This window comes from Malaclemys terrapin, chromosome 1, assembly GCF_027887155.1.
Source record: "Malaclemys terrapin pileata isolate rMalTer1 chromosome 1, rMalTer1.hap1, whole genome shotgun sequence".
Lineage (NCBI taxonomy): Eukaryota > Metazoa > Chordata > Testudines > Emydidae > Malaclemys > Malaclemys terrapin.
In genome coordinates this window covers 218,713,500-218,727,722 of record NC_071505.1, presented here as the reverse complement: position 1 = coordinate 218,727,722, position 14,223 = coordinate 218,713,500, and the positions used below count along the sequence as shown (strand labels likewise).

At 42.3% G+C, this 14,223-nt stretch overlaps 1 protein-coding gene across 4 annotated transcripts in view; it reads left to right on the top strand.

Moving 5' to 3' along the window:
• Nucleotides 1–14,223, top strand: part of OFD1 (OFD1 centriole and centriolar satellite protein) — a 52,180-nt gene that overhangs the window by 22,981 nt on the left and 14,976 nt on the right. For 3 of the 4 annotated variants that reach the window (XM_054007498.1, XM_054007477.1, XM_054007467.1), the window contains 3 exons: nt 254–365; nt 5,189–5,800; nt 8,950–9,082. In XM_054007498.1, the coding sequence (XP_053863473.1) occupies nt 254–365; nt 5,189–5,800; nt 8,950–9,082 (857 nt within the window). The remainder of the gene's footprint in view (nt 1–253; nt 366–5,188; nt 5,801–8,949; nt 9,083–14,223) is intronic. The other variant, XM_054007487.1, reaches the window with a different exon arrangement.

Below are 14,223 nucleotides of genomic sequence, written 5' to 3'. Positions count from 1 at the left end.
TTCTCCATCATTGAAAAAATTTAAATCAAGTTTGGATGTTATTTTAAAAGATGCTCTAGGAATTTTTTGGAAGAATTTCTATGGCCTCTGATATACAGGAGGCTGGACTTGATGATCACAGTGGTCTCTTCTGGCATTGGAATCTATGAAAAGCATTGAGAGAAAGACACCTTCATGGGTTGAGATACCTTTTCTCATCTTCAGTACTTGTTCACATTTGTATGACAATTTTTTTTCCCAAAATCTGTTTCAGGTTGAACGTTGTGCACAATTAAAGATCCAGCTGTTAGACTATGAAACTACTATCAGAAAGCTAAACGTACAGGTTGAAGATTTGAAATTGCAGCTGAAGCAAACACAGACAGGTTTGTAGTATTTATTAGATGTTTTAAAATTGAGTTTATAAAGGATTTTTAATTTATGCAAACATTTCCAATGGCTTGAAAAGTAGTTCAAATTGTGAGGGCTCAATCTGTAACTGATAATTGCATTCCAAAACTAAAAAAAAAAAAATAAAGTTAAGGTTGCAATGTCACAAATGTAACTACCTAAGACACCATTTACAAAACTCAAGCCTTTAAAAGCAAGGAATCAATATTTATGGATATAATAAATCTTGCACTGTTCAGATAAACATTCTTAATAAATATAAGGAAATGAATATTCATAACAAAACCACCTAATTTCATGAATTGTATTTTAATGTATCATTTTTATCTCTTGTCTTTAGAATATGAATTATTTTCTTTTAAATAATACTTTTATTTTATCAATAAAATCTGGAATTCCTTTTGTGGTGGTGATAATTGTATCTAGTTTAAAATGAAAAGTAGGGCTGTCGATTAATGACAGTTAACTGACGCGATTAACTCAAAAAAATTTAATCGTGATTAAAAATTTTTAATTGCGATTGAAATTTGTTAAATATTTTTTGATGTTTTTCTACATTTTCAAATAAATTGATTTCTTCTTCGAGTGCTGTCCCTGTGGGTGCTCCACTTTAGGGGTTTGTATGCCCCTGCACTTGTAGTCAGAGACTTTTAATAGCAGTGCATGGTTGGGTCGCACACGCGTGGTCCCTGCCTCGCGCTGTTGCAGGCAGTTAACCGTCGCTGTGCGACCAACCCCCACTCAGTTCCTTCTCTGCTGCCAGTGGGAGCAATCAGCAGCGCCTTGTTACTTTGTAGTTAATTAGCTACAGTCAGTTACTTAGTTTCCTTATTAGCAGCTACTTAGCTTGTTTCCTGTTCCTTTTCTCCTTGATTAAAAAAAAAAAACCCTCATGGCCAGGCTCTTCAGAAAAACAGCTGTTTTGAGGGCCAAAGCTCCCCTCCCCCTCCCCCCCCCCCAAACGGGAATGCCCGGTTTCCCGGGCTCTCAGTGCCTTGCCTCCAGGCACGCTCGGTGCGTCAGGGCATGAGGCTTGGGGACCCCCCCCCCACTTCGCCAGCCGCAGCTTCAGACAGAAATGCTTTCTCCAACTCCACATTGGAGTGCCCTGCCGGGTGTCACTCAAGGAAGCACCTGGGTCCCCACCGCAGGAATAAAAAAACAACAACCCCACAGCAGTCCTGCAGATAATAATAGTATCGGCTATGCTGCCAGCGTTGGGAGCTCCGGTGGCTGAGAGCTCTGGCACCGCTGCAGACAGAGACTTCGGAGCCCCGTGCCTCCACGCCACAATCCGCAGCCGCTCCGCAGGCAGGCATCCGGTGTCGGCACCGGCTGTGCTGTTAGTGCCAGGAGCCGAGGTGGTGGAAAGCCCCGGCACCGCTAGAGCCAGAGACTCTACAAGAACTGGCTCCAACACAGGCACTATGGGGAAATCAAAACCCCATGCCTCTGCATCGCGATGTTCGTTCATTCTGCGGGCAGGCATCCAATACCGGCACCAACTGTGCTGTCAGCACCAGGAGCCGAAGTAGTGGAACATCCCGGCACTGCTAGAGCCAGAGACTCTACAAGAGCCGGCTCTGACACAGGCACTAAGCTACAAAAGGCAGCTTCTTCAAAAGCGCACGCAACACACACAGCGGCGGAGCCAGCAGCGCCGCCTTCCCCTCCGCAGCCCTGGCACTGACAAGGAGGCAGCCCCAGGGGCCAATCAAACCAGCACAGCAGCAGTTCCTCAGACAGAGGGTTCTGGTATTCGTCTCTGCCCCCGATCTCCCTATTCGCGGTACCGGTATGAGAATGATACTCTCGGCACCAAGTCTCCCTGCGTCCCCAACATCACTCACTGTCTCGCTCCTTATTTGAAGGAGGAAGAACAGGGAGCTATTCCCCCATTGGCTCTTATCCACCAGGAGTCAGTCAACCCAGGAGTCTCTCCTGGGGCATATTATGCTGTCCCCAGGTACTTACAGTGGTATGGGGATCCCCTATGCGGTCCCATCCCAGTAGGCATACTGGACTCCATGGGTTGTATGCCCCACACAAGGGGAGACTGCTCGCCATAGCCAGACACAGCACACAGTAATTCCTCACAGATTCTGTACCAGCACCCTCAGTGGTACCAAGGGAAGAGGAGGAAGAACCTCTGTCCCTACAGGGGACATCACCTGCCATCATTGTCCACAGAGGACACCTTTATGCCTCCTCCCCCTAATATAGAGGATGATTTCAAACTGTTCCATGGCTTATTTGAGAGGGTGGTCCTCTCTGGACATCTCTCTTGAGGAGGTCCCTGTGATACAACATGGGTTAGTGGATTTTTTTGCATACATCTGCTTTGTTTAAAATTTTTTCAATTCACCTCATACAGGTACTGTAGTGCAATCTCTTTATCATGAAAGTGCAATTATAAATGTAGGGTTTTTTTGATACATAACTGCACTCAAAAACAAAACAATGTAAAACTTTAGAGCCTACAATTCCACTCAGTCCTTCTTCTTGTTCAGCCAATCGTTAAGAGAAACACGTTTGTTTACATTTACGGGAGATAATGCTGCCCACTTCTTAATTACAGTGTCACCTGAAAGTGAGAACAGGCATTCACATGGCACTGTTGTAGCTGGAATCGCAAGATATTTATGTGTCAGATGAACTAAAGATTCATATGCCTCACATGCTTTGGCCATCATTCCAGAGGACATGCTTCCATGCTGAAGAGGCTCGTTAAAAAATAATAATACGTTAATTAAATTTGTGACTGAACTCCTTGGGGGAGAATTGTGTGTGTCTTGCTCTGTTTTACCTGCATTCTGCCATACATTTCATGTTATAGCAGTCTCGGATGATGATCCCGCACATGTTGTTCATTTTAAGAACATTTTCACTGCAAATTTGTGAAAACACAAAGAAGATACCAATGTGAAGTTTCTAAAGAATAGCTACAGCCTTTGACACAAGATTTAAGAATCTGAAGAGCCTTCCAAAATCTGAGAGGGATGAGGAGTTGAGCATATTTTCAGAAGTCTTAAAAGAGCAACATTCTGATGAAACCACAGAACCCAAATCACCAAATAAGAAAATCAACCTTCTGCTGGTGGCATCTGACTCAGATGATGAAAATGAACATGCGTCGGTTCACACTGCTTTGGATTGTTATCGAGCAGAACCCCTCATCAGCATGGATGCATGTCCTCTGGAATGGTGGTTGAAGCATGAAGGGGCCTATGAATCTTTAGTGCGTTTGGCATGTAAATATCTGGACTTCTAGGCTCTAAAGTTTGACATTGTTTTATTGAATGCAGGTTTTTTCGTACATAATTCTACATTTGTAAGTTCAACTTTCGTGATAAAGAGATTGCACTACAGTACTTGTATTAGGTGAATTGAAAAATGCAATTTTTTTTTACCGTGCAAATATTTGTAATCAAATAAATTATAAAGTGAGCACTGTACACTTTGTATTCTATGTTGTAATTGAAATCAGTATATTTGAAAATGTAGAAAACAGCCAAAAATATTTAAATAAATGGTATTGTATAATTGTTTAACAGCATGATTAATCACGATTAATTTTTTTAATTGCATGATAGCCCTAATGAAAAGCATATAATATTTTTTAATGAAATAATTTTTATACTGCATATCAACTGTTGTTTGAAGCTGATCAGTGTGTCATGGTGTACATTTTGTAACTTTCGTTTTTTACTATTTCATGATTATCTCTTTACTTTGCTAGTGGAAGGCAAAGTAATGACTTATTTTGGGTCAGAGATAAGGTTGTTGTGATTAAACAAACATTTCTTTGTATTTGATAAGAATACTTTTATTATGCAATATGTGTTGACGTCTGACAAAGTTACTTCCCTACAGATGGTACTTGCAGATATTTCTGGTATGTTTTGTTAACCTAGAAGTACCAACACAGAGACAGTTAACACAGGCAATATAACTGATTTTGGGTAATAGTTTTCTTTTAGTTTTTAGTGGAAGGGAATCACCTTAAACTTCACCAAGATATTGCTTTCACTGTATTCTGTTGTTTTGATTTTGTTGTTTTAATACCCAATAGATAGACTAATCTAAGAACTATGAGGGCCTGCCCCTGTACCCATTGAAATCAGTGGCACACGATTGGGCTCTAACAGTTTGCAAGTTTTAATTAAATTAATTTTGTTTTACAGCTGTTTTTAATAACGTGTGTTTGGATTTTATATATATTTTATATATATAAAATGTATATCAGTTAACAATTCATATTTTTGTCTCAATTAAAAATAGCAGAAACAATATTTAATTGTTTAGGCTGACAGCCTGCATGCCATGTTTCACTTCGATATAATTTAAAACAGACAAGTTATAAACCATTGAAAAATGGGGTTGAGTGGCTTACTAGAGCTGCTGTCATCAAGTGGCATTGCATTCTATGGAATTGTCTGATAACTGTGTATTATTTAGGTGCAGTGATAACTGAAGTAGTAGCAGAAACTATTAAACTTTTTTCGGATTTTATTTTTTCTCTCAATTGGATCTAAATATTAATTTCTGTAAACATAAATCATTGATAACTTGCAACTGTTACATAGGAACATCAAATGTAGTTGAATACAACTTTTTATTTTTAATGGTTATGATTTACATTTCAAATGAAAAAAACCTATATTTAAAATCAACTGTCATCAATTTCGTATCTGAATCATGACTAAATCAGAATTCAAATAATTTCTTCTGATTTTTCCTGAAATTCATGGGTGCTTTTTCCTTTCTGTCTCTGTGTGTGAAATGTTTACTTATGTAGTTCTAGAGAATGAAGTGTATCGGAATCCCAAGCCTTCTCTTGTTGATCGTTCTGTCATTGACTTCACTGGTGATAGGATTGTACCTCATGACATTTATGTAGATGGTGCTTTCTTGAAGAACCGGGCTGTTACTGATATTGTTGTGGCAGATGATGTTCCAAACGTTGGTTATCGCCAGCATTCACGGACCTGCAACTCTTCTCCAGATTCTGACCTTGAATTTGTCGCCAAAACCAAAGCTAGGATAAAAGAACTAGAAAAAGAGGCAGAGTATTTGGAAGAGGCCTACAGAAATTACCAGCATAGAGTCATTCAAGGTGCAGTTGCAAGCAGGACACCAACAAAGACTAAGTCTCCTCTATATTTGCGAAATGCTGTTACATTCCCTTTGGCTTCTCAACACAGAGTTATGTTTGTAGAAGACAACCTTGGCTCTCAGCATTTCTCTCTTAGCAGTCCAAGAGGCCCAAGATATGTTACACCTGGGCATGATGATGTCTTGAAAAATCATCTAACTACTCCCCGAAGAAGAGTCTCTTCCTCCAGACGTCTTTCTTCTACTCCTCTTTCCAAAGTGGAGAGAAACATCAATAGCCATATACTTCCAGAAGGTAAACGGTTACTGCTCTTTTGTGGTGGTGTTTTTCTGGTAAGATTCCAGTTAGGAAACTTAAAATTGAGAATCTTTTGTACATTTATCATCTGTTTAAGGGCAAGAGAAAGCTATAGGCAAAATATGATAAGTGAATTAGAAACTAAGCCTTTGAAAACAAGTGTTTTAGAAGTATGTGGGGAGCAGGGGTGTCAAACCTACTGCCCTTAATTTAAGCAGTTTTAAATGGGTAATTGGAATACACCCATATGATCCACTGTAGCTGTAGTCCTGTGGTAATCCGTGTTTTATTCAAAAGCAGATCCTAAGTGTAACTCTGCTTGGAAGATTAACTGTGATTTCACAGCTTCTGTAAACTTCCCTGCATAGGACTATTTACATAGTCAGTGGAGTTGCATGGGTAGTAATGAAGGGCAGAATTAGACTCAGCTTATTTGGGCTGCTAAAATGGCCCATTGTCTATTTTGAAAATCTGAATGACTATAGTTTCCCTCTTTGTTGGTTTTCGTAAACAATGTCTAATGTTTGCTCCTGTTACTGTGATATTGCTTCCACACATTGGTGAGCAGATGTGAATTACAGGAAGATGGCTTTTAGATTCTGGGCATGATTGGAACATTGTGGTTTTCTGTTAATACTGCAATACCCTATCATTGTAATTTCAGAAATGTTTTAAAAAAAAAAATCTAATATTTCTTCTTCAAGTAGATGCAGCTGTGTTTTCTACTTAGGTGTGTGCCTGCCCAGCTCACCAGTGCTGGAGAATTTTGCTTAGCAGTACCCACAGATGCCAGCACTTGCACCTCGTGCCTCTAGCCTCTCCCCTGGCTATATAAGGTGGTGCCACCCCGACCTCTCTCAGCTTCTTCTTATAGTCCATGGCTGGAGTCAGAGCTCTGTGTGGTTCCTAATCTCGCAACCTCTCTATTTCTTAGTGACTTTTCTAGTTGTATATAGATAATTACTACCCTTAGTATAGTGTTAATTACCTTTAGTAATTAGTTACCGCACCTCCCAAGGTGGATGCAAGTTTTGGTAGGACGGTCTTGCAGTGCTTTTTAAGGTACACCTCTACCCCGATATAACACGACCTGATATAACACGAATTCAGATACAACGTGGTAAAACAGCGCTCCGGGGGGGCAGAGCAAGTTCAATATAAAGCAGTTTCACCTATAACGCGGTAAGATTTTTTGGCTCCCGAGGACAGCATTATATCGGGGTAGCGGTGTAGTCTCCAAGACCCGTCTCCTGGAGTGGGTGCTGCTTGTGAGTCACCTAATTGGAATACACTGTTGCATCTACTCGAAGAAGAAACAGTTATAATAAGTAACTGTGGTTCCTTGAAATGTGATGCAGATGTAAATTCCACAACCCACTGTCTGTCCCCTCTGCATCAGAGTCTGATCTCTGGATGTTTGGTACGAAGGAACTAGGGGGCAAGGGGTTGAGGCTTTGCCGTCTCCTGTTGCCAGGGGAAGAGCTATGAGCATGAGGAGCGAGCTCCGCCTCCTATGGTACTGGTAGGCAAAGTTCTTCAGCTCCGGAGCATTGGGTGTGCATGCACCGAAGTGAATACACATTTGCATCACATCTCGAAGAACCACAGTTAAAGTAAGTAATTGTTTCTTCCATTCCAGATTCTGGAGGGGAGTATTCTCTAGTGGACATAGTCTAATAACCATTCATCCACCCTAGGTTTGACCCATTCCAACCTGTCCCAGTCCTATCGTTTCCCCAACCCTCATTCCTTGTCCCAGTCCTATTCTCCTTGCCTGCCCAATCCCAGTCTCCACTCTTCAGGTTTGTCATCCAAGTTTCCTTGCCGAGCCAATCCTAGTCTCCCCCTCTGAATTCACTGTCAGAGTCCCAATCTACCTACTCACTCAAGTCTCTCCTCTTTACCACACCCAGTCCTTTTCTCCTTGATCAGCCAGCCAGTCTGTTTTCTCACCCAGACTGTCCCAGTTGTTCCTTTTCCTCCTCAACTAGCTACCAGATCTAGTCTCCCTCCCAGGCTCCTCTTCCAGTCTGTGTCCTCATGCCAGTGCTTTGACCCAGTCTTCCCAGTTCTCCTCTGGCTTTCCAGCTCCTTGTTAGATCTTACTGCCCTCCACCCCAGTTCTGCCCCACAATGATTCTAGTACAGTCTTGTTGCCAGTCAGTCCCAGTCTCCCCTCCTCCCCACACCTCCTCATCTGATCTGTGTTCTCTCCCACCACCAACCTCCACCAGCTGGCTCCCAGTCTCTTACCACCTCCTCATTTCCCTTACTGGCTTCCGGTCCCAGCCTTTCCCATCCCATGGTTCCAGTCTCCTTAACCCATCAGTCCCAGTTTTTCTCCCTCCTTCCGCTGCCACTTCCAGTTTCAGTTTTACCAGACATCTTCTCCCGCTCCCTGGCTTTTGTCACTTCTGCATTCAAATCACATGGCTTCATTGATCATGTTTTCTGGGTGCCATCTGGGTGATCATTAGGAGCATTGAAGAGGAAGGATCCCTACTCTCTTTTTCAGTGCCTGGCAGCACCCTGGCCTGGTGCAGCTGGAAGCAGCCATTGAAAGGAAAGCCTGGCTTTGCCCTTGTAGCCCTGGGCTGGATGGCATAGGCTCAGTTGCTCTGGTGGGAAGGTGCATGTGCCCTCTAGTTGGCATTGAGAGCTGTGAGAGGTTTGAGTATGCTCAGTGAGGACAAAATTTTCAGAGATTTTTAGCAGCTAAAATCAAAGTATCTACTGAGCATGTGCAAACTGATTTTTTTTTCCATTGGCTTTTAATTTGACCAAATTTGGGTAGATTTTAACAAGAATGGTGAAAGACACAAAGGCCATCCTCTTTCAAATTTCAGGGTCACCAGTATTGCTTTAACATGGGCAAAACAACATATTTTCCCCTAACCTCATTCTTGGAAACAGCTGAACTGTTTTGGCTGAAATTTTCCAAAAAAATTCAGTAAGAGGCATGGTATGGTAATAGTCCAAATTATTCAAGTTTGACAAAGCTATAAGCAATTGAAAATAGAGTCTTATAATGGGAACTGTCAGGAAACCCTAACAATAGGGAGTGCTACCAGCACCGCCTATAATTAGGATATGCAGGAACAGTATAAGAAATTGGTTGATATAAATTGTTATTGTCTGCTTTACAGATAGCAGTGAGTCGTACCTAGTCTCTTCCCAACAGAGTGTCGACCAGCCTCTTTCTCCTATTTTGAGGATAGGCCATCTTTCATCTTCTGAGTCTGCTCCTTCCTCTCCAACCAGTCAGGGAGAAAAGTTGAGGTAAGTATTGTAACACTATCTGCAGTTCTGAAAGATCATTTTAACCATTTCTTTTAGAGAAACTTATGCCTTATTGGTTAGGTCACATGATTACAGCCGTCTTTCACTGTGTATGAATTAGAGCTTTTCTAAAGATACCATGTGTTCAGGATTCTCACACTTGTGTCTAATGTCTCCAGTGTAAGCCATATGGAAACTCCCCCTAGTTTTTTAAATTTTTTGACTTCATGTCTATAGGCTGGCCAAAGGGCTCTGCCCTACTGCATCTAATTTCAGGTACTTCATAGGTATTCCAGAACATTCCAGTCAATTCCTCTCTGAGCAATAGTCATTAGTGAAGAAGTTACCCTGGAAACTGTCCAATGTTTCTAATTAAAATAGTTGCAGTTTTTTCTGCAGTAGCCCTTATTCAAGGACTGGATATTCTTGTTTTGTTGTCATCTGAATTTCAGTCAGTCTTGATCCTTATCTTTTTGACTTTTTGTAGCTCTGGGGGCTTAAAGGGAATCAGGTATTTATTTAATGTGGCAGATTATTATATGTCTGGATTAGTCTGCAAATTACATTCTGTTTTGGGAATGTCATTTTAATTGTAAGACTGTACTGTGCCTTTACTTTGGCACTGCAGCCTCCATCTTGAGTTGAAATGCCCAGGAGGTGTCAGGAGAAATCCTTGCATCTAGCAGTGGGCTAACAATGTAAAGCAATCCAGAATCCTTAACCTGGATAGTTTTCTATTCAGATGGAAGCATCCTAGAACAATGATCTGACTAAAGCCCAGGGGAACCAATTTTCCCAGTGTAGACTTCAGGTGGGTTGCAACTAAGCAATGAATCACCTGACGAGAGACTTGAAGATGTTCAGGAGGGGTGGGATTAGAAAGGGAGGCTCTTGCTGGCTTTATAGAAGAGACCTAGAACAAGAAGGCAAAATTGACCTGGAGGAGGAGTGGAGAGTCCTGGGACCTTGAAAGGACTCACCAAAACTGAGTAGTGAGGACATTGGACGGCAGGGTTTTGTGTGCTAGCAAAATTTTGCTAAATTATCTAAGTATGGACAGATCCTAATGTCATTAATGTCAATGGCAAAAATGGCCACTGATTCCAGTGGAACCAGGGTTTGGCACGAAGGCCTCAGTTCAGGAAAGCAACCTTTTTTCAGGAAAGCACTTAAGCATGAGGTAAAGGGGACTTAAACATGTGCTTAAAACTTTTCCTGTGTAGCCTGAACAATTGTTACTTTTCCATAGATCTCTTCTGCTTTGTCTGTGAGTAAAAGTGTATGTTTAGAAATTCCTTTGCAGAGTCTGAGTGTCCTCTGCTTTCACTAATGCATAGTCCCCAAAGAGCGAAACAGTAAATCAGAGGGTCTACAGCTTCATTGGAACTCTGGAGAGTCCGTGGAGCAAGTGGTGGGAGGGCCAGCACTAGTTTCAGGTACAACACAGTTGGACCATGGAGTCTCATCTCTCAGGATGTGGTACTGTCTGTACCCTGAGAGTGTTCCTAGAAGTCTAGAGCTTGAGACAGGGATGACCCAGCCAGCCTAAAAGCATGTGGGATCCAGTAGTTCGATCCAAACACAGCAACCTGGTGAGCATCCACCAGGGGGAGCTCAAGTAGGGTTGTTATATTTAGACACTAGACCAGCAGTTCTCAAACTGTGGGTTGGGACCCCAGAGTGGGTCATAACCCCATTTTAATGGGGTCACCAGGGGTGGCATTAGACTTGCTGGGGTGGAAGCTGAAGCCTGAGCCCTACCCCCCAGGGCGGAAGCCAAAGCCCAAGGGTTTCAGCCCTAGGTGGTGGGGCTCAGGTTTCAGTCTTCTCCACCTGGGCTGAAGCCCTTGGCTTTGGCTTTGTCCCCCTGCCTGGGGCTTGGGCGGGCTCTGGCTTTGGTCCCCCCCTCCTGGGGTCATGTAGTAATTTTTGTTGTCAGAAGGGGATTGCAGAGCAATGAAGTTTGAGAACCCCTGCTCTAGACTTTGTCCCCTACGCACCAAATACTGGGTGATACTCTCCTATCAGTAATCTCTGCTGTCAGGAAAGATAATTTAGTTTTTTCTCTGAAGGCAGGCTCTGGAACTCGATCTTTGCATTCAACAAAGGTAGCTGCTAGTTTTCTTCTTTCAGAGTCAGGAACAGTCCTGGCTGAAAAGGATCTCCTCTCCACCCTCAGACCAGGTTTTTTTTTTTAAAGTCAGAACCTCTTGAGGAACAGGTTCTGTTCAAGCTTAGGCGCAACAACAGTCTAATGAACTTCAGCATCATGCTGACTGACCTGAATATGGCTCCCAAAGCTGCTCTGGACTAGCATTAGACCATGAGTCTGTTCAGAGCTGATCACATAGAGAAACTAGATTATGTGCTTTGTTTTGCCAAGATAAGGTTTGTAGTGTAATGCAAATGTGGGACAATGGAGGAGGACCCCTTTCTAGCCCAGCTTAAATGCCTTTATTACCCTCTTTACATGTCAGAGTCTAATTTAAAGACTAATTCTAAGAAGTTCATTTAGCTTAGCTATTTTCAGTCTATCATAAACTGGCTGAAGGTACATTGTTTTTTTACAGCTCATTGTCATCAGCTTTATGTGGAGCTTGACAGTTTTGAAATTCCATTTAATAAACCCTCTGTTACGAGATATTAATGTGTTCCTGACAAGGCTGACAAAAGTGCCTATTGGCTCACTTAATCACAAGTTTTGTATGGGGGGATCATTTCCTGATGAAGGGAACACCAGCTCATAGAGTGAGTGAGCTTCAGGTTTTAGTAACTAACCCATGTTACACCATGTTTTACAAGGGCCAGGTTGTGTTATAAACTCATCAGTAGTTTCCATCCAAAGTGGTGGTAGAGTTTCTCATCCTTCCCATACCAGAAAGGCCCTTTGCATAAAGCTGAAGTTTAAAGGTCTTTGGGATTCTATTTGGAGCACACAAAAGACCTTAGAAAGACCACACTGATTCCTTGAGCGATGCTATATCTCCATGAAGACTCTGTCTGAAAGGTTATGTTGCTGTTTTTTTCACAGCTGTGACCTGGCTGACCTATCGTTAGGATTGTGCTAGGTGAGGCAGAGCAACTTCCGCTGCCTGCTTCAACGAGGATTTCAGTCAGGATGTTAGGCAGGGCAGGTAGCCTCAGGTCATACTCCCCAAAGTTTCAATGCTAACATTCATTTTCTGAGGATGAGCTTCCCTTTGTTTCCCCATGCCAACAGAACTTGTTTCTGAAGTAGGGGAGCCCAAACTCGCATCACTTATTGGATTTTGGAGTTTGTTGTTTTGTCTTTTCAGGCTGTGTAAATGGGCAAATTTTTGAGTTAAAAAGTAACAAAACATCCCCACTGAATCTCTCATTCTTTCCTCTTTACCCCCCACCCCCCAAAAAAACAAAAAACCAGAACAGCACCAAAGCCTTCCTGACCAGGTCTGACCCTAGACCAAATAGCACCCCAGGCAAGGAGCATCTTTGGTGGCCCTCTCCCCCCACATTTATTAAACTTTTGAATACCTTATTTTTATTGCATTTGTAGCCCATTTTACGACTTGCATGCGTGATTTATCCCTATCATATACGTTGATAAATTTGCACGCTAGGATCTGTAAATCTGTATTTATTCATGCCATGCATAAGCAAATAAAAACATTGGTTTAATCTAAGCTTATAGAAACTTTTTCATTTTAAGAATAACTAACATCAAGAAACTGAACTGTGCACCAACATTGGGCGGACCAGTATTAAATAGTGTTAGAGTAGGTGTCAGCCTTAGAATGTTAACCCTAGTCCTTTAGTTCAAAGGGTCACTTTTCTCGCCTTTGCCCTTGTGAACTGAAGCACACCACCAGAGAGATCCAAAGATTGACCAATGGCATTTTCAAGCGATAAAGCAACGTTAGTTTCTCGCCAGCCATCATCGATAAAAGATATGTTTTAATGAGCCTGAGCTTCAAAAACCTGCGCTCACCACTCGCGACCAGCAGCATGAGCAGAATCCTCAACCTAGCCACATGTTAGGAAAAGTGTTGCTAACAACAAAAACAGCACCTTGAGCCCGGCACCCCCCAAGCCCAGTACCCCAGGCGGTCACCTGCCCCTAAATCAGGCCCTGTTCCTGACTCCATCTTGAGAAATCTCCTGGAGGTCAGTTACATTCAAAGAGTGAGAGTCCTGCATAGATGGTGTCTTGAAAGAAGGGACAATTACTTACCTTGTAATTCTGTTTTTCTGAAAGATCATTCGCAGGATTGTCACTCACCCACCACCTAACCTCCAAGGCTGCTGTTGAAGAATAAGCAGTTGTAGGCTCAGGTTGCCATAGCAAGTGCTCATTTGTCCTTATTTTTTTCTGGAACAATCCACGCCTTTGTACTCATTTTAAATGAGATACAGATAATTTATTTTTTGTATTTTATGCAATTAGAGATTAGGGAGCTTTTGATTCTTGGTCTTGAAAAGAACTGGTTGGAATTTTCTGGGGCCTCTTAGGTAGGTGCATGCTTATCCTGGTGCCACAGTGTCTCACCTTCCACTATTCCATTCCATTCATTCATGCTGTCCCCACTATCTCACATGATAGACCTCACCAGTTGAGGGTTAAGTGCTGTTCATCTCTATGAGAATATTGTAAGAGAAAATGGCTATAGCATGCAACACAATTTTTTTTCTGAAGTACAGCAATAAATGTGTGGGCTTTCTCCAGCTGTTCACTCCAAGCATCAGGTAAATGTCACATAGTTGATAGGATTTAGATAGCTGGGTAAGGTTAGTAAGAGGGAAGGGGAGCTAACAACAAAAAAAAGAAACCATGATACTGCCTCCCAAGTTTGAAAATCTGGTGTATTTTCAGTAGAGTGGTCCATATTCTGTCCAGAACACCAGGGAGACAATCAAAAGAGAACACCTCATCCATCACTGGGAAAAATGTCTGTTCTCAAGACACCCGCACTACAGTTAGTTTCCTGTCCCAACCTGCGAGTGGGTGGGACGGAAGTGAATAAAAGCAACCCCTTCTTTCCCTTAGGAGAAAGGATTGCATTTCTAGTATTCTGGCTCTGTGGGAAGTATTGTTTTCTTTACGGTTATTCCCAAAATACATTGGTATCATCAGAATGACAGGGATGAGCCCTCTATGTGAGTGA